This window comes from Schizophyllum commune (assembly GCF_000143185.2).
Source record: "Schizophyllum commune H4-8 unplaced genomic scaffold SCHCOscaffold_17, whole genome shotgun sequence".
Lineage (NCBI taxonomy): Eukaryota > Fungi > Basidiomycota > Agaricomycetes > Agaricales > Schizophyllaceae > Schizophyllum > Schizophyllum commune.
This window is the reverse complement of record NW_026089554.1, coordinates 580,592-605,154: the sequence shown is the minus strand read 5'-3', so window position 1 is coordinate 605,154 and position 24,563 is coordinate 580,592. Positions and strand designations below refer to the sequence as shown.

The 24,563-nt window shown below is 59.2% G+C and overlaps 3 protein-coding genes across 3 annotated transcripts; 1 reads left to right on the top strand and 2 right to left on the bottom strand.

Annotated features, from left to right (window-relative positions):
• Positions 1-17,021: 17,021 nt before the first annotated feature.
• Positions 17,022-18,458, bottom strand: SCHCODRAFT_02645489 (uncharacterized protein). Its single transcript, XM_003026516.2, has one exon. The coding sequence runs from the start codon at positions 18,281-18,283 to the stop codon at positions 17,228-17,230; it is 1,056 nt and encodes a 351-aa protein (XP_003026562.1). The 5' UTR covers positions 18,284-18,458; the 3' UTR covers positions 17,022-17,227.
• Positions 18,459-18,916: 458 nt separating this feature from the next.
• On the bottom strand, positions 18,917-19,581 carry SCHCODRAFT_02521137 (uncharacterized protein; the record flags this gene model as incomplete). The annotated part of the gene is made up of 2 exons (XM_050343472.1): positions 18,917-19,430; positions 19,478-19,581. Coding segments are annotated over 2 exons (618 nt in total), but the record flags the coding sequence as incomplete, so codon positions are not given.
• Positions 19,582-22,049: 2,468 nt separating this feature from the next.
• Positions 22,050-22,262, top strand: SCHCODRAFT_02520963 (uncharacterized protein; the record flags this gene model as incomplete). The annotated part of the gene is made up of 1 exon (XM_050343467.1): positions 22,050-22,262. A coding segment is annotated over one exon (213 nt), but the record flags the coding sequence as incomplete, so codon positions are not given.
• Positions 22,263-24,563: the final 2,301 nt, after the last annotated feature.

Below are 24,563 nucleotides of genomic sequence, written 5' to 3'. Positions count from 1 at the left end.
GCCAGTGCCGCGTGCGGCAGCGAGCACGGTACATCACGACAATGACAATAGTGATGCAACATCATCTCACGCACAGTGTGATGGACATGTGTTGGGTGAGAGGCCAGACGAGCAAGGGGATGAGGCGCTGCAGGCCATGCCCCACACATTTCTGAGCCACACCGCACCCACATCCCAGTCAAGCCTGTGCCAGCGACCCCTGCCCTATAAGCTGGACCGGCCCACGAGGCTGAAAACCTCAACAATCCATCAGCATGTTTTGTAATGTAGCCCTGCCTGTTCTCAAAATACACATATAAGTGTCTTCTTAATGACATTATAATAACTGGCACAGCTAAAGGTGCATGAATCCTCCTTCCTTTTTGGGATTTGCAGACACTGCGTTGTCCGCAAATCCCAAAAAGGCAATTATTCCAGGACCATTGTTTATCTGTGCTATACCTACATCCTGGACTCATGCTTAGACTGGAGTGTTGAGGTGGCAGTTTGACTGCTCACCCAATGCAACAAGTTATATTTACTGTTCTGGGCTCACATTACCTTTGCCTTAAGAGAGGAAACAGCTGATGAGCTGCAGATGCTTATTTAGCTGTCTGACACTTATGAGTTGTCCAACACTCAAACTCCAACACATATTAAGCTGTGATGCTTATTTAGTCTCCAATGCTTATTTAGTCTCCGACGCCTATTAGTCGTCCGACACCTATTTAGGCTCCGGCGCTTATTTAGGCTCCGACGCTTATTAGCCACCAGAGCTTATTTAGCCGCCGGAGCTTATTTAAGCGGCAGCATATATTGTTGGAATTGGTGTCTACGCGCTCTCTAGCGCCTATGGTATTTTTCTGCGATTTTACGGACTTTTTCCCGGTACTGTACGCTTACCTACAGTCATATCTCTGCGCTCGCGCCTTATTGCCGAGCGCCACATATTTCCTCGGCATTTGCCGTGCCCTCCTGCCTAGAGCGGCGCATCCGAGTCTTTTCTCTTCCTGACTCGTTTGCTGTCGCTCTAGGTGCGTAGTTATGCGTTCTGTACTGCTGAATATGATACTGACTCGTTTGCTGTCGCTCTAGTGTGATCACTGGCTCGATTCTACCTCGGACAGGTTATGAGCCCCGCGCTCTAGCTGCCCCAATCAGCCAGTTCTACACCGCGACTCAAACTCGCCGCTGTGCGCGCGTACCAGCTGCGATTCCCTCCGCTCGAGCGGCATTCGACGCGCAAGACCCTCCCCTACCTTGTGCCCGAGCCGCGCTCCGCGAAAATCGCCAGTACCGCCGCTATCGCCGTGCGAAGTCCAGCACCTCCGATCACCGCAAATTTTCACCCTCCCTCATATTCGCCGTCGCGCACGCAGTTCGCGTCCGTTCCCCTCCAAACAACTTCTAGTCACTCCGCGCCCTTCTCCCCTACACGTCGACCCCACTCTCGTCCACTTTCGCCCGTTCGATCGTCCCCAACAACCGTCTTTTTGCGCCATGTCGAAGCGTGACTCAGACGGCCGCCCCATCCTCACCCGCTTCAACTGGAGCTGGTGGGACAGCGAGATCCAGCCCTGGCTGTCCAGCAAGGGCCTCTGGCGCTATGCCAAGGGCACTGTCACCAAGCCCAAGCCCAAGGACGCCAGCGCGGTCACTGATGCGGAGTACCGCACTCAGGAGGAGTATGAGCAGCGCCTGGAGAAGGCTGCTGGCGAGCTTTGGCTTGCCATGGAGGAGCCGCTTCGTCCGCAGTTCAAGGACAAGCGCAGCACGCCCAAGGACCTCTACGACGCGATGAAGACCGCCTTCAACATCCAGGAGGCCGGCACGCGCTTTGCCGCGCTCTCTGACTTCTTTGACGTCAACCTGGGCGACGACGCTGAGGCCACCACCGCCCTCACCGACCTCCTCTCGCGCGTCGACGAGGCCATGACGCGCGTCCAGTCGCTGCGCCCCTCTACCGGCTACGACATCGACAAGATGGACCTCGAGCTGAAGGCGATGGTCACCATGCGCGCCCTCGCCGCCTCCCCCAACCCGCAGCACGCCAACATGTACACGTCCCTCCTGCTCGACAAGGCGCTCACCTACGAGACGGTCAAGGACATGATCGCGCGCGAGTTCGCCTCGCACCGGATGACGGCGGACGGCACCCCCCTCGCAGCCAACCGCGCCGGGTACACGCCCGAGTGCTACAACTGCAAGGGCCCGCACCTCATCCGCGACTGCCCGAAGTTCAAGCCGGACTGGAAGAAAGAGGAGGAGGCCGCCGCCGCCGCTTCGACTTCGAAGCGCCAGCAGAAGAAGAAGAACAAGGGCGCCGCCAACGCGTCTGGCGCGTCCTCTGCGCCCTCCTCCGGCCCCTCCGAGGCGTCGTCGTCGACGCCGTCTACCTCCGCCGCTGCTGCGCGCGTCGAGTCCGCTGGCCAGGCAAGCGCTTTCACTTCCTCCCCCGCTCTCAAGGAGTGGCTCCAGTCCAAGGCTGCAGCTAACTTCAACACCGACACAGGTGCGTCTCTACACATGACGCCGCGGCGAGATTGGTTCGTCACCTACTCGCCGCATCGTGTTCCTGTTCGCCTAGCGAACGGCGCGATCGTCTACTCGGCGGGCATCGGGTCGGTGGAGTACCAGCCGGTGGATGGGGGGAAGTCGCTTATGCCTATTGTGTTCTTCGATGTCCTTCATGTTCCTGTGCTCACCTCGAATCTGTCCGAGGCAGAATCGAGCCAGTGATCACACTAGAGCGACAGCAAACGAGTCAGATTCATAAGTAGCGAGATACAACGCATAACTACGCACCTAGAGCGACAGCAAACGAGTCAGGAAGAGAAAAGACTCGGATGTGCCGCTCTAGGCAGGAGGGACCGGCAAATGCCGAGGAAATATGTGGCGCTCGGCAGTAAGGCGCGAGCGCAGAGATAGGACTGTAGGTAAGCGTACAGTACCGGGAAAAAGTCCATAAAATCGCAGAAAAATACCATAGGCGCTAGAGAGCGCGTAGACACCGATTCCAACACACCCCCTTGATCGAGCACGTCCTAGCGCCCAACTCCAAGGCCAGAGAGCGTCGCCATGTGCTGCAGTTTGACCCGGCCCATGGCCTTGGTCAGCATGTCAGCCGGCATGTCCGCTGTCTGCAGATGGACAAGGCGGATGCTGCCGCGATGCACCTCATCGCGCAGCCAGTAGAAGCGCAAGTCCAGGTGCTTCATGCGCCCATGATGCTCCGGGTTCTTGGCCACCTGCAGCGCCGAGTTGTTGTCAATGTAGAGGGTGGAGGGCGCGCTCTTGACCGAGTAGCCACACTCGGTCAGGAAGTTGCGCATCCACAGGATCTCCTGGCCGGCAGAGCACGCCGCAACGTACTCTGCCTCAGTGGTCGAAAGCGCGACTATAGTCTGCAGCTTGGACGACCAGGAGACCGCTCCACCCGCCATCATGACGATCTGGCCGCTGGTAGACCGACCGTTGTCCGGGTTGCCGCCGTGGTCCGCGTCGGTGTAGGTGTAGAAGAGCTCGGAGCGCGCGTTCACCGCCTTGCCGTCGTAGGTCAGCTTGTAGTCAAGCGTGCCCTTGAGATAGCGGAAGAGGTGCATGAGCGCGCGCCAGTGCGAGCGGCCGGGGTTGCCGGTGAAGCGAGCAAGGACAGAGACTGGGTAGGCAAGGTCAGGACGAGTGGCGAGGGCGAGCCAGGCGATGGCGCCAACAGCAGAGGCGTACTCCTTGGCGCGGGTGGACATGAACTCGATGTCCTCCGGCGTGACAGGAGCGTCGGCGGCACTGAGCTTGTGCGAGGGGTTGAGCGGAGTGGTGACCGGGCTGCACTCGGCCATGCCAAACCGCTCGAGGACGTCCGTGGCATACTGGCGCTGCGAAAGAGACAGCGTGCGCTGGCTGCGCTCGCGCTCAATGGCAACGCCCAGTAGCCAGGTGGTAGGACCCAGCTCGCGCAGCTTGAAGTGCTTCTTCAGCTCGCCAATGATACCGAGCGCCTGCGCGTCAGTCTTGCACCCAATCGTCATGTCGTCCACAAAGACGGGCACGAGGATGCGCGCGTCGCCGCGACCGTACACCCACACGCTGTGGTCGCAGAGGATGCGCGTGAAGCCCATCTCTACAAGCACCTTGTTCAGCGTCTCGTGCCAGACATGACTCGCCTGCTTCAGCCCATAGAGCGACTTCTTCAAGCGCCAGACATAGTCCTTGTCAGGATCAATGCCGAGCTTGAAACCGGGCGGTTGGCGCATGTAGATCTCCTCGGCCAGCTTGCCATTCAAGAACGCGTTGCTGATGTCGATGGAGTAGAGCACGAGGTCGTCCATAGCGGCGAGGGCGAGGATAGCGCGGATGGCGGCCCACTTTGGCGTAGGGGCGAACGTCTCGGTGTACTCGAAGCCGGGACGCTGCGAGAAGCCCTGCGCGACGCAGCGCGCCTTGTACCGCTCGATAGACCCATCAGCATTGCGCTTGACCTTGAACACCCACCGGCTGCCAATAGCGCGCTTGCCCGGCGGCAGCTCGACCACCTCGAACGTGCCGTTGTCCACCAGCGCCTGCACCTCGTCGAATGCGGCCTCGATCCACTTCGCCTTGTCCGGGCGAAGCAGCGCTTCAGCAAACGTCTTGGGCTCGCCTTGCTGCGGGTCCGGCGCGACTGTAGTGGCGAGGGCGAAGTCGAGAGCCTGTTCTACTGACCAGTCCTCTTGGGTGATGCCGCTGAAGACGTAGTCGAGGCCGGCCTGAAGAACGTGCGCTCCTGGGATGGGCGTGCTGTCAGTCAAAGCAAGCTCATCGTCACTCCCTGCCCAGTCCATCATCTCCTTCCTTGCCTGCTCTCTGTCCTGCGCCTGCTCATCCTGCTCTCTGCGCTCCTCTTGCACCCCCTGCTCGCTCTGCTCCTCCTGCTCCTCCTCCTCCTCGTCCACCTCCTCAATCTGGCCGGATAACGGCGCAAACCGATTAGGGGACGTCACCTGCGGCTGTGGCGCGGGTGTAGACGATGTAGCGCGGCCTGTAGAAGGCGGCGCAGGCTGCTTTTGCCAAGCGCGAGTCGTCAATTCGCGCTCGGATAAGCTATGGGTCGGCTTGGTTGCCCGAGGCAGACGCGACGGTGGCGGTCCGCTCGAGGTAGACGGCCGAACTGTCTCCCAAGCAGGGGACGGACTGCGCTCAGGGCGCGGTGCTGGCTGCTGCTCCTGCGCGCGCTCCTGTCTGCCTCTCAGCGCGGCCTTGCTAGGCGGCGCAGTGCGAGACGGGCGGGGTGCAGAGGGCGGCGGCGGACGCGCGCTAGGCGGCGTGGTAGGCTCAGCTGGCTGCTGAAGCGGCGTAGAGGGTGCCGGCGGCGATGTGGGCGGCGGTGTGCGCAACTGAGGCGCAGCAGGCGCGGCGGGCGCTGGCGGTCCGGATGGGGGAGGCGGCTGATCATCATAGAGCGCGACACCATCGTCATCTGCGCTATGACGATGGGTAGAGGGCGACGGCACATCACCCCCTTGATCAGCAACATCCCCAAAGTCCGGAGGGCCTTCACCTCGGTCTATAATCTCCGCAGTGATGAGATTGAGGCTCTTGAGCGACGTACCCGGCATGTAGCGCTCATCAAACACCGCATGCGACGAAATGACCGTCTTCTTGGTGGCCGGGTTGTAGAACAACCAGGCCTTGGTCCCGGGAGGGTACCCCAAGAAGATGCACTTCTGAGAGTGCGGCTCGAGCGCGCGCCGGTGCTTGTCCTTCACCAGGACGTAGGCCAGACACCCAAAGACGCGGAAGTAGCCAACATCCGGCGTCTTGCCGGTCCAGGCGATATGTGGGGTGGTATCCCCAGGCAGAGCGGAGGTAGGAGCGCGGTTGGCAACGTGGTTGTAGGCGGCTATAGCGTAGGCCCAGAATGAAGGCGGCAGCTTCGCTTCATAGAGCATCGAGCTAGCGCCATTGGCAAGGGTTAGATTAGCACGCTCAGCAACGCCGTTCTGATGCGGCTCATCTGGCTCTGTGATCTCCAATCGCCACCCCTCCTTCAGCGCGGCGTCCTTCATAACGTTAGAGATGTACTCGCCGCCCCCATCGCAGCGCAGTACCTCCAAGCGCTGTCCGCTCTCCACCTCAGCAGCCGCCTTGAACTGCTGGATAGCAGCCCAAGCGTCGCTCTTGCGCTTCAAGTACGCCACCCAGCGTCGCCGTGTCTTGTCGTCTATGAAGGTGATCCAGTAGAGGTTCGCCCCCTCTCTGGATGCGACCGGCATAGGACCCTTCAAGTCGGTGTGAACCAACTCGAGGGGACGCGTTGCGCGCTCTCCCGGACCGCGCGGTACCGCCTTGCGCGTCTGCTTGCCCATGATACATGGCTCGCAGATCGGATCCGGCGCCTCCTTGCTCTCAAACCGCATGCCTCGCACCAGCTTGCGCTGCCGCAGCTTCGCAATGTCCCCATGGTTAACGTGCGCAAAGCGGCGATGCCAGAGCGCAGCGTCGAGCGGGAGCGTGGTAGAGGCGGCGCGCTGCGCGCTGTGCGCAGGAGGAACGACGACGTAGCCGTCCAAGTAGCCCGTGTTCGAGTCGTCCACTGTAGCGGTGCAGACGAGCGCCCCAGCCCGGTAGAAGGCGACGCGCTTGTCCTTGATGCTGACCTCGTACCCCTTGTGCGCAGTAAGGTGATAGATTGACAGGAGATTCGAGGTAAGAAGCGGAACATGAAGGACATCAAAGAACACGATAGGCATAAGCGACTTCCCCCCATCCACCGGCTGGTACTCCACCGACCCGATGCCCGCCGAGTAGACGATCGCGCCGTTCGCTAGGCGAACAGGAACGCGATGCGGCGAGTAGGTGACGAACCAATCTCGCCGCGGCGTCATGTGTAGAGACGCACCTGTGTCGGTGTTGAAGTTAGCCGCAGCCTTGGACTGGAGCCACTCCTTGAGAGCGGGGGAGGAAGTAAAAGCGCTTGCCTGGCCTGCAGACTCGACGCGCGCAGCAGCGGCGGAGGTAGACGCGGTAGAGGACACGTCAGAGGGCGCAGAAGGCGCAGAGGACGCGCCGGACGCGTTGGCACCACCCTTGTTCTTCTTCTTCTGCTGGCGCTTCGAGGTAGAAGCAGCGGCGGCGGCCTCCTCCTCCTTCTTCCAGTCCGGCTTGAACTTGGGGCAGTCCCGGATGAGGTGCGGCCCCTTGCAGTTGTAGCACTCGGGCGTGTACCCGGCGCGGTTGGCTGCGAGGGGCGTGCCGTCCGCTGTCATCCGGTGCGAGGCGAACTCACGCGCGATCATGTCCTTGACCGTCTCGTAGGTGAGCGCCTTGTCGAGCAGGAGGGACGTGTACATGTTGGAGTGCTGCGGGTTGGGGGAGGCGGCGAGCGCGCGCATGGTGACCATCGCCTTCAGCTCGAGGTCCATCGTGGCTAGGTCGTAGCCGGTCGAGGGGCGCAGGGACTGGACGCGCGTCATGGCCTCGTCGACGCGCGAGAGGAGGTCAGTGAGGGCGGTGGTGGCCTCAGCGTCGTCGCCCAGGTTGACGTCAAAGAAGTCAGAGAGCGCAGCAAAGCGCGTGCCGGCCTCCTGGATGTTGAAGGCGGTCTTCATCGCGTCGTACAGGTCCTTGGGCGTGCTGCGCTTGTCCTTGAACTGAGGACGAAGCGGCTCCTCCATGGCAAGCCAAAGCTCGCCAGCAGCCTTCTCCAAGCGCTGCTCATACTCCTCCTGAGTGCGGTACTCCGCATCAGTGACCGCGCTCGCGTCCTTGGGCTTGGGCTTGGTGACAGTGCCCTTGGCATAGCGCCAGAGGCCCTTGGAGGACAGCCAGGGCTGGATCTCGCTGTCCCACCAGCTCCAGTTGAAGCGGGTGAGGATGGGGCGGCCGTCTGAGTCACGCTTCGACATGGCGCAAAGAGACGGTTGTTGGGGACGATCGAACCGGCGAAAGTGGACGAGAGTGGGGTCGACGTGTAGGGGAGAAGGGCGCGGAGTGACTGGAAGTTGTTTGGAGAGGAACGGACGCGAACTGCGTGCGCAACGGCGAATATGAAGGAGGGCGAAAATTTGCGGTGATCGGAGGTGCTGGACTTCGCACGGCGATAGCGGCGGTACTGGCGATTTTCGCGGAGCGCGGCTCGGGCACAAGGTAGGGGAGTATCTTGCGCGTCGAATGCCGCTCGAACGGAGGGAATCGCAGCTGGTACGCGCGCACAGCGGCGAGTTTGAGTCGGGGTGTGGAACTGGCTGATTGGGGCAGCTAGAGCGCGGGGCTCATAACCTGTCCGAGGCAGAATCGAGCCAGTGATCACACTAGAGCGACAGCAAACGAGTCAGATTCATAAGTAGCGAGATACAACGCATAACTACGCACCTAGAGCGACAGCAAACGAGTCAGGAAGAGAAAAGACTCGGATGTGCCGCTCTAGGCAGGAGGGACCGGCAAATGCCGAGGAAATATGTGGCGCTCGGCAGTAAGGCGCGAGCGCAGAGATAGGACTGTAGGTAAGCGTACAGTACCGGGAAAAAGTCCATAAAATCGCAGAAAAATACCATAGGCGCTAGAGAGCGCGTAGACACCGATTCCAACAGAATCTACTGTCCATTTACCACCTCACTGCGCACAAGGGGTACGAGGTCAGCATCAAGGACAAGCGCGTCGCCTTCTACCGCGCTGGGGCGCTCGTCTGCACTGCTACAGTGGACGACTCGAACACGGGCTATCTGGACGGCTACGTCGTCGTTCCTCCTGCGCACAGCGCGCAGCGCGCCGCCTCTACCACGCTCCCGCTCGACGCCGCGCTCTGGCACCGCCGCTTTGCGCACGTTAACCATGGGGACATTGCGAAGCTGCGGCAGCGCAAGCTGGTGCGAGGCATGCGGTTTGAGAGCAAGGAGGCGCCGGACCCGATCTGCGAGCCATGCATCATGGGGAAGCAGACGCGCAAGGCGGTACCGCGCGGTCCGGGAGAGCGCGCAACGCGTCCCCTCGAGTTGGTTCACACCGACTTGAAGGGTCCTATGCCGGTCGCATCCAGAGAGGGGGCGAACCTCTACTGGATCACCTTCATAGACGACAAGACGCGGCGACGCTGGGTGGCGTACTTGAAGCGCAAGAGCGACGCTTGGGCTGCTATCCAGCAGTTCAAGGCGGCTGCTGAGGTGGAGAGCGGACAGCGCTTGGAGGTACTGCGCTGCGATGGGGGCGGCGAGTACATCTCCAACGTCATGAAGGACGCCGCGCTGAAGGAGGGGTGGCGGTTGGAGATCACAGAGCCAGATGAGCCGCATCAGAACGGCGTTGCTGAGCGTGCTAATCTCACTCTTGCCAATGGCGCTAGCTCGATGCTCTATGAAGCGAAGCTGCCGCCTTTATTCTGGGCCTACGCTATAGCCGCCTACAACCACGTCGCCAACCGCGCTCCTACCTCCGCTCTGCCTGGAGATACCACCCCCCACATCGCCTGGACTGGCAAGACGCCGGATGTTGGCTACTTCCGCGTCTTTGGGTGTCTGGCGTACGTCCTGGTGAAGGACAAGCACCGGCGCGCGCTCGAGCCGCACTCTCAGAAGTGCATCTTCTTAGGGTACCCTCCCGGGACCAAGGCCTGGTTGTTCTACAACCCGGCCACAAAGAAGACGGTTATCTCTTCGCATGCGGTCTTTGACGAGCGCTATATGCCGGGTACGTTGCTCAAGAGCCTCAATCTCATCACTGCGGAGATTATAGACCGAGGTGAAGGCCCTCCGGACTTTGGGGATGTTGCTGATCAAGGGGGTGATGTGCCGTCGCCCTCTACCCATCGTCATAGCGCAGATGACGATGGTGTCGCGCTCTATGATGATCAGCCACCTCCCCCATCCGGACAGCCAGCGCCTGCCGCACCTGCCGTGCCTCAGTTGCGCACACCGCCGCCCACATCGCCGCCGGCACCCTCTACGCCGCTTCAGCAGCCAGCTGAGCCTACCACGCCGCCTAGTGCGCGTCCGCCCCCGCCCTCTGCGCCCCGCCCGTCTCGCACTGCGCCGCCTAGCAAGGCCGCGCTGAGAGGCAGGCAGGAGCGCGCGCAGGAGCAGCAGTCAGCGCCGCGCGCAGAGCGCAGTCCGTCCCCTCCTTGGGAGACAGTTCGGCCGTCTACCTCGAGCGGACCGCCACCGTCGCGTCTGCCTCGGGCAACCAAGCCGACCCATAGCTTATCCGAGCGCGAATTGACGACTCGCGCTTGGCAAAAGCAGCCTGCGCCGCCTTCTACAGGCCGCGCTACATCGTCTACACCCGCGCCACAGCCGCAGGTGACGTCCCCTAATCGGTTTGCGCCGTTATCCGGCCAGATTGAGGAGGTGGATGAGGAGGAGGAGGAGCAGGAGGAGCAGAGCGAGCAGGGGGTGCAGGAGGAGCGCAGAGAGCAGGTGCAGGAGGATGATGCGCAGGACAGAGCAGAGGCGAGGCGCAGAATGATGGAGTGGTCAGGGAGTGAGGACGAGCTGCGAATCACTGATGAGACGCCTATCCCAGGAGCGCACGTTCTTCAGGCCGGCCTCGACTACGTCTTCAGCGGCATCACCGAGGAGGACTGGTCAGTAGAACAAGCCCTCAACTACGCCCTTTCGACCACGGTCACGTCCGACGCGCAGCAAGGCGAGCCCAAGACGTTTGCAGAGGCGCTGCTACGTCCCGACAAGGCCAAGTGGATCGAGGCTGCGTTCGACGAGGTGCAGGCGCTGGTCAACAACGGCACGTTCGAGGTGGTCGAGCTGCCGCCAGGCAAGCGCGCTATTGGCAGCCGGTGGGTGTTCAAGGTGAAGCGCAATGCTGATGGGTCTATCAAGCGGTACAAGGCGCGCTGCGTCGCGCAGGGCTTCTCGCAGCGTCCCGGCTTCGAATACACCGAGACGTTCGCCCCTACGCCAAAGTGGGCCGCCATCCGCGCCATTCTCGCCCTCGCCGCTATGGACGACCTCGTGCTCTACTCCATCGACATCAGCAACGCGTTCTTGAATGGCAAGCTGGCCGAGGAGATCTACATGCGCCAACCACCCGGCTTCAAGCTCGGCATTGATCCTGACAAGGACTATGTCTGGCGCTTGAAGAAGTCGCTCTATGGGCTGAAGCAGGCGAGTCATGTCTGGCACGAGACGCTGAACAAGGTGCTTGTAGAGATGGGCTTCACGCGCATCCTCTGCGACCACAGCGTGTGGGTGTATGGTCGCGGCGACGCGCGCATCCTCGTGCCCGTCTTTGTGGACGACATGACGATTGGGTGCAAGACTGACGCGCAGGCGCTTGGCATCATCGGCAAGCTGAAGAAGCACTTCAAGCTGCGCGAGTTGGGTCCTACTACCTGGCTACTGGGCGTTGCCATTGAGCGCGAGCGCAGCCAGCGCACGCTGTCTCTTTCGCAACGCCAGTACGCCGTGGACGTCCTAGAGCGGTTTGGCATGGCCGACTGCCACCCGGTCACCACCCCGCTCGACCCCTCGCACAAGCTCAGCGCCGCCGACGCTCCTGTCACGCCGGAGGACATCGAGTTCATGTCCACCCGCGCCAAGGAGTACGCCTCTGCTGTTGGCGCCATCGCCTGGCTCGCCCTCGCCACTCGTCCTGACCTTGCCTACCCAGTCTCTGTCCTTGCTCGCTTCACCGGCAACCCCGGCCGCTCGCACTGGCGCGCGCTCATGCACCTCTTCCGCTATCTCAAGGGCACGCTTGACTACAAGCTGACCTACGACGGCAAGGCAGTGAATGCGCGCTCCGAGCTCTTCTACACCTACACCGATGCGGACCACGGCGGTAACCCGGACAACGGTCGGTCTACCAGCGGCCAGATTGTCATGATGGCGGGTGGAGCGGTCTCCTGGTCGTCCAAGCTGCAGACTATAATCGCGCTTTCGACCACCGAGGCAGAGTACGTTGCGGCGTGCTCTGCCGGCCAGGAGATCTTGTGGATGCGCAACTTCCCGACCGAGTGTGGCTACTCGGTCAAGAGCGCGCCCTCCACCCTCTACATTGACAACAACTCGGCGCTGCAGGTGGCCAAGAACCCGGAGCATCATGGGCGCATGAAGCACCTGGACCTGCGCTTCTACTGGCTGCGCGATGAGGTGCATCGCGGCAGCATCCGCCTTGTCCATCTGCAGACAGCGGACATGCCGGCTGACATGATGACCAAGGCCTTGGGCCGGGTCAAACTGCAGCACATGGCAACGCTCTCTGGCCTTGGAGTTGGGCGCTAGGACGTGCTCGATCAAGGGGGTGTGTTGGAATTGGTGTCTACGCGCTCTCTAGCGCCTATGGTATTTTTCTGCGATTTTACGGACTTTTTCCCGGTACTGTACGCTTACCTACAGTCTTACTTATGCGCTCGCGCCTTATTGCCGAGCGCCACATATTTCCTCGGCTTTTGCCGGTCCCTCCTGCCTAGAGCGGCACATCGGAGTCTTTTCTCTTCCTGACTCGTTTGCTGTCGCTCTAGGTGCGTAATTATGCGTTGTATCTCGCTACTTGTGAATCTGACTCGTTTGCTGTCGCTCTAGTGTGATCACTGGCTCGATTCTGCCTCGGACAGGTTATGAGCCCCGCGCTCTAGCTGCCCCAACCCGCAAATTTTCACCCTCCCTCATATTCGCCGTCGCGCACGCATTTCGCGTCCGTTCCTCTCCAAACAACTTCTAGTCACTCCGCCGCCTTCTCCCCTACACGTCGATCCCACTCTCGTCCACTTTCGCCTGTTCGATCGTCCCCAACAACCGTCCCTTTGCGCCATGTCGAAGCGTGACTCAGACGGCCGCCCCATCCTCACCCGCTTCAACTGGAGCTGGTGGGACAGCGAGATCCAGCCCTGGCTGTCCAGCAAGGGCCTCTGGCGCTATGCCAAGGGCACTGTCACCAAGCCCAAGCCCAAGGACGCGAGCGCGGTCACTGATGCGGAGTACCACACTCAGGAGGAGTATGAGCAGCGCCTGGAGAAGGCTGCTGGCGAGCTCTGGCTTGCCATGGAGGAGCCGCTTTGTCCGCAGTTCAAGGACAAGCGCAGCACGCCCAAGGACCTCTACGACGCGATGAAGACCGCCTTCAACATCCAGGAGGCCGGCACGCGCTTTGCTGCGCTCTCTGACTTCTTCGACGTCAACCTGGGCGACGATGCCGAGGCCACCACTGCCCTCACCGACCTCCTCTCGCGCGTCGACGAGGCCATGACGCGCGTCCAGTCCCTGCGCCCCTCGACCGGCTACGACATCGACAAGATGGACCTCGAGCTGAAGGCGATGGTCACCATGCGCGCGCTCGCCGCCTCTCCCAACCCGCAGCACGCCAACATGTACACCTCCCTCCTGCTCGACAAGGCCCTCACCTACGAGACGGTCAAGGACATGATCGCGCGCGAGTTCGCCTCGCACCGGATGACTGCGGACGGCACGCCCCTTGCCGCCAACCGCGCCGGGTACACGCCCGAGTGCTACAACTGCAAGGGCCCGCACCTCATCCGGGACTGCCCCAAGTTCAAGCCGGACTGGAAGAAGGAGGAGGAGGCCGCCGCTGCTGCTTCTACCTCGAAGCGCCAGCAGAAGAAGAAGAACAAGGGCGGCGCCAACGTGTCCGGTGCGTCCTCTGCGCCTTCTGCGCCCTCTGAGGCGTCGTCGTAGACACCGTCCACCTCCGCCGCTGTCCGAGGCAGAATCGAGCCAGTGATCACACTAGAGCGACAGCAAACGAGTCAGGAAGAGAAAAGACTCGGATGCGCCGCTCTAGGCAGGAGGGCACGGCAAAAGCCGAGGAAATATGTGGCGCTCGACAATAAGGCGCGAGCGCAGAGATAGGACTGTAAGTAAGCCCACAGTACCGGGAAAAAGTCCGTAAAATAGCAGAAAAATACCATAGGCGCTAGAGAGCGCGTAGACACCGATTCCAACACACCCCCTTGATCGAGCACGTCCTAGCGCCCAACTCCAAGGCCAGAGAGCGCAGCCATGTGCTGCAGTTTGACCCGACCCAAAACCTTGGTCATCATGTCAGCCGGCATGTCCGCTGTCTGCAGATGGACAAGGCGGATGCTGCCGCGATGCACCTCATCGCGCAGCCAGTAGAAGCGCAGGTCCAGGTGCTTCATGCGCCCATGATGCTCCGGGTTCTTGGCCACCTGCAGCGCCGAGTTGTTGTCAATGTAGAGGGTGGAGGGCGCGCTCTTGACCGAGTAGCCACACTCGGTCGGGAAGTTGCGCATCCACAAGATCTCCTGGCCGGCAGAGCACGCCGCAACGTACTCTGCCTCGGTGGTCGAAAGCGCGACTATAGTCTGCAGCTTAGACGACCAGGAGACCGCTCCACCTGCCATCATGACAATCTGGCCGCTGGTAGACCGCCCGTTGTCCGGGTTACCGCCGTGGTCCGCGTTGGTGTAGGTGTAGAAGAGCTCGGAGCGCGCGTTCATCGTCTTGCCGTCATAGGTCAGCTTGTAGTCAAGTGTGCCCTTGAGGTAGCGGAAGAGGTGGGTCAGTGCGCGCCAGTGCGGGCGGCCGGGGTTGCCAGTGAAGCGAGCGAGGACAGAGACCGGGTAGGCGAGGTCGGGACAAGTGGCGAGGGCAAGCCAGGCAATGGCGCCAACGGCAGAGGCGTACTCCTTGGCGCGGGTGGACATGAACTCGATGTCCTCCGGCGTGACAGGAGCATCGGCGGCGCTGACGTTGTGCGAGGGGTTGAGCGGAGTGGTGACCGGGCTGCACTCGGCCATGCCAAACCGCTCGAGGATGTCCGTGGCATACTGGCGCTGCGAAAGAGACAGCGTGCGCTGGCTGTGCTCGCGCTCAATGGCAACGCCCAGTAGCCAGGTGGTAGGACCCAACTCGCGCAGCTTGAAGTGCTTCTTCAGCTCGCCGATGATACCGAGCGCCTGTGCGTCAGTCTTGCACCCAATCGTCATGTTGTCCACAAAGACGGGCACGAGGATGCGTGCATCGCCGTGGCCGTACACCCACACGCTGTGGTCGCAGAGGATGCGCGTGAAGCCCATCTCTACAAGCACCTTGTTCAGCGTCTCGTGCCAGACATGACTTGCCTGCTTCAGCCCATAGAGCGACTTCTTCAAGCGCCAGACATAGTCCTTGTCAGGATCAATGCCGAGCTTGAAGCCGGGCGGTTGGCGCATGTAGATCTCCTCGGCCAGGTCGCCGTTCAAGAATGCGTTGCTGATGTCAATGGAGTAGAGCACGAGGTCGTCCATAGCGGCGAGGGCGAGGATAGCGCGGATGGCGGCCCACTTTGGCGTAGGGGCGAACGTCTCGGTGTACTCGAAGCCGGGACGCTGCGAGAAGCCCTGCGCGACGCAGCGCGCCAATCGGACTCGGCTTCTTCTCAGTCAGGACATTGTCAATGCCCTGGAGCTGGAGGTAGGCCTTCATCCTCTTGGCGAAGGACTTGAAGTCCTTGCCGTTGAAGACGGGCACGGTAGAGGTGAGGGTGTTAGACATAGTGATCTGGAAAGATTGTCAGCATCGCTTTGCATGTCATCATAGAGGCAGCATGTTGGTAAGGACTGCGCCAATAAGCGAAAAAGCAATGCACCCTGAAGGGCCAGCATCTCCACTAGAGATGGGCACCTTGATCAAGCGCGATCAGCAGCGATCATGAAAGATTAGCAGCGATCAGCGCGATCTGGCATGGTTTCGCCAGCGCTTAGAGCAGCTAGTAGCTAACAGGCAAGTGAGCAAGGCGCTGCTCGTTATCGCAGCCAGCAAGGGCGCTGATGACATGAGTTGCAGCCACTGAGGCGCTACTCATTGTGCCGCTGCCACTGGGGCGCTGAACACAGCTCACCGGGGCTCATAACCTGTTGAGCATGCTGGGAAGTGCACCTATACTGCTTACCTGGTGGTAAGGAGCTTGGTATGAGGCAAGCGCAGAGGTAGGTAAAGACCTGTTATTCTTGGGGGCAGAGAGGCCCTCCTTATATATGTACAGGATGGTAAGTAGCATGTGATAATGCAATGAACAGGTAAACAGTAAACATATGATGTTGTATGTGTGTCCACGTGTGTCCATGCATCTGTCATGTGAATCATGAGTCATATAATGTGACACAGCGGGCAAGTTCACCCACCGCAAGGCTCTTGCGGTGTTTGAAACCGCAACGAACACCGCAAGCGTTGCCGCAACACGCGGAAGCCGGGTGTTCGACACGCGCAAAGTATTGTGACGACTGGGTGTCATCCGTCACGTTCTCCTTGTTTCTATCATCCATGCGCAATTGTCTGCCTCTAGCTCTACACATACACGACTCAATTGCCTGTCCCCTCTTTTTCTCACTTATACTTTTTTCCACATTGAGGACCGACGTGATGCTCTAAGGCTTCCAAAACATAGCACTGTTGCTCGGAGGACCAGCTCGAGCACGAAGGGCTCCTTTTTCGAGAGGAATTGCCCTGATTCTGACAAGTGGCGAAGCCCCGAGAGCAAGACTCAAGAAGCGCTTCGGTGTGGGCGCCGAAGGAGTCGTCTTCAGTGAAGCCGACGAGAGTGGTGAGGGTGACGCGCACGGTGGCGTAGTAGCCAGAGTTCTCGGGCGTCTCCGACGTCGACAACACCCTCGACGCGACCTACGATGCCGTCAGCGGGCGCGACAGCTGGGAGACCTCGTAAAAAACGCTTTTGCGGGTCCCCACTTGTATAATCACCCACGATGCCCTCGCACTCCGCCACAGCCCAGCGTGCGAGAGCGCCTAAGCGCGCCGTGCTATATGCGATTCATCGCCTTCAACATAGATACGTCCGGAAGGTCTGTCTCGAGCTTGTGCACCCTCACCGCTCGCGAGTGACTGAGGGTACGTATGTCACGCTCTATAAATTCAGTATCCCATGTGAACGGGGCAAACGCGACCGGCAGGGATTTGGATGAGGGTGCGAATGTGGCAGCAGTACGCGAGCGCTTAAACTTTCCATGGACCTGGAGAGGGGAATGGAGTGTGCCCCGTGAATGGCGATATCCGATTCCTGTATGCCAAAATTCTGAGTGATTTGACATGTGTCTATCAATGGGTCCTCACCTCTCTCAGGCTTATTGCCTGACTCTGTTGAGATGGGAGGGCGCAGACACAAACAACAGACCACAAGATGACGGTCAAAGACAAGGTTAAGTGACAGCGTGATACGTGACTATAGGTAAGTATCCCCTTTGGGACGGTCCAAGCACACCAACTCCAACACTCCCACCTGTGCGCCGGACCGCAGAGAGACTCCCACCTAATCCAGCAACTCCCACCTAACCAGCCAAATCCTACCATCACGTGTAGAGCCTAGAGACTCCTCCCCACGATCCACCGGCACCGGAAAAGTCGAAGGCATCATCGTCGGCGTCATCGGCAGACGGCAGCGGCAGGGATGGCGAGCGAGAGGCAGCGGGGGAGGGCGAGCGACGAGCTGGGATAGTGTACACACCATAAGCCGACTGGGCGAGGTGCTGGTGTTCGCCCTCTGCCTCCATGACCGCGAGCGAACTGACCATGTTCGCGTTGAGATGCGCGCGGTCCGAAATCTTCTGCCGGATGGCCTCGGGCATGTTGTACATGCAGAAGGCGGCGATATGACCTGCACGCCCGCACCGATGGCAGGCGTCACCGTTGACGTTGCACCAGCGGTAGCCCTTGTCGTCCACCCATCCTCCAGTCAGGTCAGCCTGATGACCATCAGGATGCCGTGGTGTGCGCGACCCTCGTGCCGCATTTGCGGCCAGCAGCGGGCTGGGAGAGTACTCCTCCTTCTTGACGACGTCAACGTTGAGTGCAGGGGAAGACGTCAGGGTGGAGATAGCGTCGTCGAGCTTGGGCTCGGTGGTCTGCGCGAGGAGAATGGTGGTAGTGGCGATGAAGGCATGGTGGACGTTCATGAGGATGACGTCCAGAATCTCGGTGTCCGAGATGGTGATACCCATATCCTTCAGGACCTGCGCCTTGGCCCGCACCTCGACGATGAACTGCTCAAGCGACTGGGTGGGGAAGTCATGAGAGCATTGGTAAAACGCTTTGCGTGCAGCAACGCGCCGGGCCCTGGTCGAGGCAGTGTACTTCGCCTTCAGCGCCTTGTACAGCTCCTGGCCACCACGTTTCCCTGGCACCCCATCCTTCACATCCTTCTCCAGCATCCCAGAGAGGACATACCCAATGGCGTTGTCCAGCGCTTTCTTGGACGAATCGAGCGAAGAGTTATCCACAATGTGGTCAGCACCAACGCCAGTGCAGAAGTCGATGAAAGCCTCTGCAAACGAGTGCCAGTTGGCCTCGCCTCGCAGCTTCTCCGACTGCTGGAAGATAGTGACAGCATAGGAGGGGAGGGAAGACATGATGAGTGGTGGATGGTGCAGATAAGACCGATCGATCGAGTGAAATTTTTTTGAGAATGAGAGAATAGGTTTTTCTGGAGGAAAAAGCGAGTTCTGAGAGGTCTGGGGGGTTTTCGGGTAAAGACTAGAGCGCGGGGCTCATAACCTGTTGAGATGGGAGGGCGCAGACACAAACAACAGACCACAAGATGACGGTCAAAGACAAGGTTAAGTGACAGCGTGATACGTGACTATAGGTAAGTATCCCCTTTGGGACGGTCCAAGCACACCAACTCCAACAGACTCGCCCTAGCGGGCCCTTAATCTTCGCATTCGCTCCTCCACCTTGTGCAGTAAATAGGTTTCAAAACTAACCCGACAACTTGCGTAACGCGGTTTGAAATCTACGCGATGTGATCACGGGCCCGGCAAAAGCCGAACTCGCCCGCCCTCTGCGCCAGCCGCCAGCCCCGGGCGATGCCCTAATAGGGCACCGACGCCGTGATGCGCGCCGCGCGCGCGTCGGGTGGGCCGCGTGACAAGCGTCACCCCGCGGGTGCGTCACGCGCGCCCCGCCTCGCGCGTCGGGGGCGCGCCGCGTGCTGCCGCGACGCCTCGTATCGCGCGTAAAATGGTAGTAAATGAATAGAATATCTATATTATGTATGTATATGTATGAGAAGAAGGGGAGGGAGGGGAAAAACGAGAAAAAACGCGAAAAAAGCGCGGGCGAAAATTTTTGCCTGCAATCGACGTGCTCCTGCTGCTCGTGTACAGTGCGGAAGCGCGTCGGGATGATGGGGGAGGGTAAGGGGGAGGCCCCCGAGCTACGGGCGCCCATTCGCGTCGATTGACGCGTCCGCGGCGGCACGTAGCAGGCGAGGGGGAGAGGGGAGGGAGGGCTGGGCATTTGCGCTGTTCCTGCGCCTTCGCGAAGCGCAGATGCAAAAGGAGGGGGTGATGGGGGACCCAGCGGGCCCTCTCCGTTAAAGGAGGGCGCACTGCGCAGCGGGCTAGCGCGTCAAGGGGGCGAACCCCGCTGCTGACAGCAGTCCCGCGCGGTCGGCCTAGCCGTTCGCGGCCGCGCTCAGATGAGGCACACTGAGCGTGAGGCTCAGTAGCGCGATAGGCATCACCAGCGGCGCGCAATACCGCCACGAAGGCGATTCTACGCGACCGGGATGGGGGGGGGGGCGGTGCAGTCCAGTACCCCACCTGCACGCGCCGGGCACGCAAGTGAGGGTATAGCGGCCTGAAAAGCCACTGAGACGCTTCCTAGGACGCGTAGCACGCCCTAGGCGAGCCTCCCGCGCCCTAAAAGGCGGTCTGAGGAGGGAGTATGGCGGGGAGGGGCGATATTTGCCCGCTCTCCCTGTTGTACGTGCTGATCGCACACTCGCTCTTGCGCCTCCCCATGCGTGATGAGTATAATTTGTTAGTAAGGTTCCGATAGCGGGGCGTATACACGCACCCGCGGTCCCCCTCCTCGCGCGCCTGGTGAATTGGCGTCATTCGGTGTTCTTTGTCGTCCTGTGTGGCGCTGTCATCGCGTCAAGCGGTAAGCACTGATATTCGAGATGAAATAGAGGAGGGGAGAACGGGGGAGGGGTGTCCGAAGGTGTCGGGGGCGACGACGGGGTGGGGGGATGGTGGTTGAAGACAAGACGACGCGTGGCCAGACGCGCCGGATGAACAGGCCGGACACTCGGCCCGATTCCCGAGCTTCGTTGTCGTCGAGCTCGATGGCCTCGGGTAGACGCCGAGGGCAGTCTAAGAGCGTAATAAGCCCTGATTATATTACTAGATCTATGCCATAGTAGATCCTGAAATTTTCGGAACATATGGATGCCAGCAAACAACCAAAGTTGAGTTCCTAGTCTGGATCTGCAAAACACTGCATCTCCTATCCTTGATTGTGCGTATCTGCGGTCCTTCCTCGCTCTCTCTCGCTCTGATCTTGGTCGATTCGCCTTGAACAAATTGCATTGCAAAGGGGGATGCGTCAGTCATCTTCTCATGTAGGTACACGATGATTGTAAGCTCTAGATACGTAGGTACATCAGATACACCGCATATGGGCATCCTCAACGAGATCCAGCACTTTGAGGCCTGTCGTGTAGTCCCCCTCCCGCCATACTTTGAAATCAAAGACATACATAGTTGAATATAGCTTCTACACGATTTATTGAGCTCAATATCTTTTGCAGCATGCTGCGCAGGCTGCTCAAAGGGCCAGCGTGCGGGGCGGTCCCGAGGAACACGACTTGTGGTCCCAAAGAACATCACGACCCGTGATCACCACTCGCGGCCGTCCCTACTCACGACCACCACCACACGCGCGCCTCACTCCTCCTCTCCTCACGCCCCCTATGCCCTCCTTTCCCTTTTTCGTCCCACGCGCGTCCATGGGACTTGAAATGACTTCTTGATTCTTGAAATATCACGAATATCGCGCGCGGCATATCGATGCAATGAGCAGAGACGCTGAGGAGAGGGAGGGAGATGTGGTGCGTGAACGCGCCCACCATACTTAAATATACTGACATCTACTTATACGCGATGGGTGGGTGAGGGGGGAGCATGAGCGAGGAGCATGCAACAGCACCGCACCCCTCCCTCTATTCCTTACCCTCGGCCAACATCCACGTCCATGGAACATCGCTACTAACCATGAATGCATTGCGGACACATCGTGAAAGAGCAGGCACCGGCGTGGACGCTGGTCCGCGCGCAATCGCGTGCCCAACGGCACCACCCCCACACCCCGCCCCCCTCCCGCGCTCACATACCACCCATACCCCATCCTCACGCTACGAGGTCTATGGTAGGGGTGCATGCATGCACCATGACGAGCCTGCCGCCCGCGAGACTGAGGCTATTACGCATGGCAACATGGCTTGACTCAACCCTCCCCCTCCCCCTCCCCTCAGTCGCTACGTGCCGCCACGGACGCGTCCCTCGACGCAAAAGGGCGCCCGTAGCTCGGGGGGAATCCCCCTTACCCTCCCCTTCCACTTCAACGCGCTCCCGCGCGCTCCCCGAGCAGCAGGAGCCTGCCGATCGCAAGCGAAAATTTTCGCCCGCGCTTTTTTCGCGTTTTTTCTCGTTTTTCCCCTCCCTCCCCTTCTTCTCATACATATACATACATAATATAGATATTCTATTCATTTACTACCATTTTACGCGCGATACGAGGCGTCGCGGCAGCACGCGGCGCGCCCCCGACGCACGAGGCAGGGCGCACGTGACGCACCCGCGGGGTGACGCTTGTCACGCGGTCTGCCCGACGCGCGCGCGGCGCGCATCACGGCGTCGGTGCCCTATTAGGGCATCGCCCGGGGCTGGCAGCTGGCGCAGAGGGCGGGCGAGTTCGGCTTTTGCCGGGCCCGTGATCACGTCGCGTAGATTTCAAACCGGATTACGCAAGTTGTCGGGTTAGATTTGAAACCTATTTACAGCATCAGCTGGCTCCTCAAGGTGCTGGCCTGGTTACGCAGGCACGTTGTCGAACGCAAGCAAGTCTACACACAATTGAGAGTATGGAACAGTGAGAAAATTGGGATACACATGACGAAGACTCGGTCAAGGTTGATTTCGTGCCACAATTTGATTACCGGGTCCTACAGGGACCTACAGGTCACGGGCGTCACGTACCCCATCGCGCGAGGCAACCGCGCGACCTGCACGATGTCTGCGACGCGCTTGCGGTGTTAAACACCGCAAGAGCTTTGCGGTCCGTAACTTTGCCCCCTGTGTGACAGGCCAATTGTCCAACATTTGGGAAACAGCAACTTCCACTGCTGTTGAGTGTGTCTTCTCGCAAGGTTATTGGCTTATTGATCTCATGTGCAATACCCTCTCTATCAGTGCAATTTGCACATTCCTTTGTCTAGGGATGTGGAAACAGAAGGACATGCTACGGGATTCTGACCTCCTTGAGACCATAGCCTCTGTAGGCAAGTGCAAGCATGCTCAGTTGGGCACTTCTGACAGTGCTTAATACTCAATATTCTCAGAACAATAACTTTATATACAGTATGCCTAGCTGAATTGTAGATGGCTCAGAAATCATCAAATCATTGTAAAAGCATCTATTTAAAGTGGTAATACTGGGCAGTTCTAATTGTGGTATGTATACTGTGGTACACAACAAAAACTGCAGGTGAGACTGTAACTAGTGTGGTGTCATATACACCAGGTACAGTCTCAATGGTGCAGGTGGCAGGTCTGTTCAGCAACATACACAGTTTAACTGTGCCATTCTTTAATCATGGGCGGGTGGCAGTTGGACAGGCAGATTTTGCCCGTGACCCTTTCTAAGTTACTGCATGTATATATTAGGTAAAAGCAATAAGTCTGCAAAAGTACAAAAATAGACTATATTTGCACAGGTATATATTGGATTTTTATTAAACTTAGATCCGCACAAAAAAACATTGAGAAAAATCAACTTCTACAATGATGGTCACCAAGAAATACACATCAAATACTATACTGGCCTTTGTAGATACCATACTACATGCATCGAGTTCAGAACGCTACAAGAGAAAACTTCGTACTACAACTCGTGACAACACTGGGCACATGACTAATTGACTGAAGCTCTGTTCTTTCATGACGCACCCGGTTTACTCATATTTGTTTCTTGTTTTCTCCTTTTTTTTGTATGTATTGCTGCAGACCCACCGGCTACCACATAACCCAAACCGGCTTCCCTTACTCATCATATCCGCTTATCTCCTTTTATTTACCTCTGCCCTTGTACTGTACTGACTCAGAATTGCACCATTGGATCCCACGGACAGTTTTACTTATAAGCAAGCTGCCAGCGCCTGTAAGGGAACCGTCAGGTTCCTTCACTAAATGGCGAGCTCAGACAAAGGGACAGGTAACGGCCGTGTTCTGCAGAACATGGTAGCTAAGAACAAAGATAAGTAGCGTAGAATACGAGGATCGTCAACTAAATAGGGTAGGTAACGTGATCTGTCACGGTAGTAACACTAGCAGTGTTACACCCTCCCCCGCCATCGAAAATCAGACCCCCCTCCCCCGAAAAAAATTCCCACCCAAACCAATCACATCCACCGTACCGCCAAGAGCGTGGAGCGAGCGAGCGTGCAAGAGCGATAAGCGTTGCGGAGTGAGTGAATACGAAGGCGGTGGCGATCAAGAATTCCAGTAGAGCGGGCGAAGGCGAACGACAAAGGAGAGCAGAGACAATGAGCGCGGCGGCGCGGTCGGGCGGGAGCACAGCCCGCCGGGCCGAAGTCACCGGCTTAGTCAGCAACCGGCGCCGTGAAGGACGCATCGCGAGCGCGGCGACGCGTCGTGGACGTGCGGCGCATAGCGTAGATGTGGAATGGGGCGTAAAGCGGAAGCGGCGAGCGCGAAGACAACTTGAAGAAGGTCGAGGTCGAGTTGTAAAAGGCGAGATAGCGTGGTAATCAACGCGCGGCTGCTTGTCTGGCACGCGCGGGCCTCTCCCGAGGGCATGAGCGATGTGTGGGTGTTATTGCGGGCGATCGCGGGTGGCGGAATGCGGCGTGACGTGGCGTGTACATTGAGCAAGTCGACAACGTGTTGACCAGTGCTGCGAAGGGCGTACCGCGCGCGATCCCACACCCTAGGCGAGCTGCAGGGTGTTCCCTCCGAGTCCTTCCCAGCCTCCTTCCTTCCCCCCGCCCAGCACCGTTTCGATCCGACGTGCTCCGAGCGTAGCGTAGCGTCACGGAATAGGCCTAACCGTGCCCGAGCGACCGCATGTCGCAACGTTGGGCCGACGGCGCCGTACCGTATAGATTCGTCGTGGGTGGAATGGGCCGGCTTACGCGATGTTGCGGCGGCGGGGAATATCGAGAAGGGCAGGCCTCAGCTTGGCGAGGGCTTACAGCGAGTTTGCGCAAAGGCGGGATGAGCCAAGGCGCGAGAGCGTGGTGGAGAGGCCGAGATCAGTGATGGCGGTGATGAGCGCGCTGAGCGTGTGGTAATAGCGAGTGTGCGGCGCGTTAAATGTCAAAAAAAAGTGTAAGGGAACTGTCAGGTTCCTTCACTGAATGGCAAGCTCAGACGAAGGGACAGGTAACGGCCGTGTTCTGCAGAACATGGTAGCTAAGAACAAAGATAAGTAGCGTAGAATACGAGGATCGTCAACTAAATAGGGTAGGTAACGTGATCTGTCACAGTAGTAACACTAGCAGTGTTACAGCGCCCTAGTTTCCCATCTTGACCTCTTAGTCATTTTTCTTGGGGACTAGGTGTGCCCTTACCTACTACTTAGTCACTGAATGCTAACTTGGTCATT

Coding starts and splice junctions, on each gene's coding strand:
- SCHCODRAFT_02645489 (XM_003026516.2), bottom strand. CDS start 18,283: ATGTCTTCCCTCCCCTCCTATGCTGTCACTATCTTCCAGCAGTCGGAG.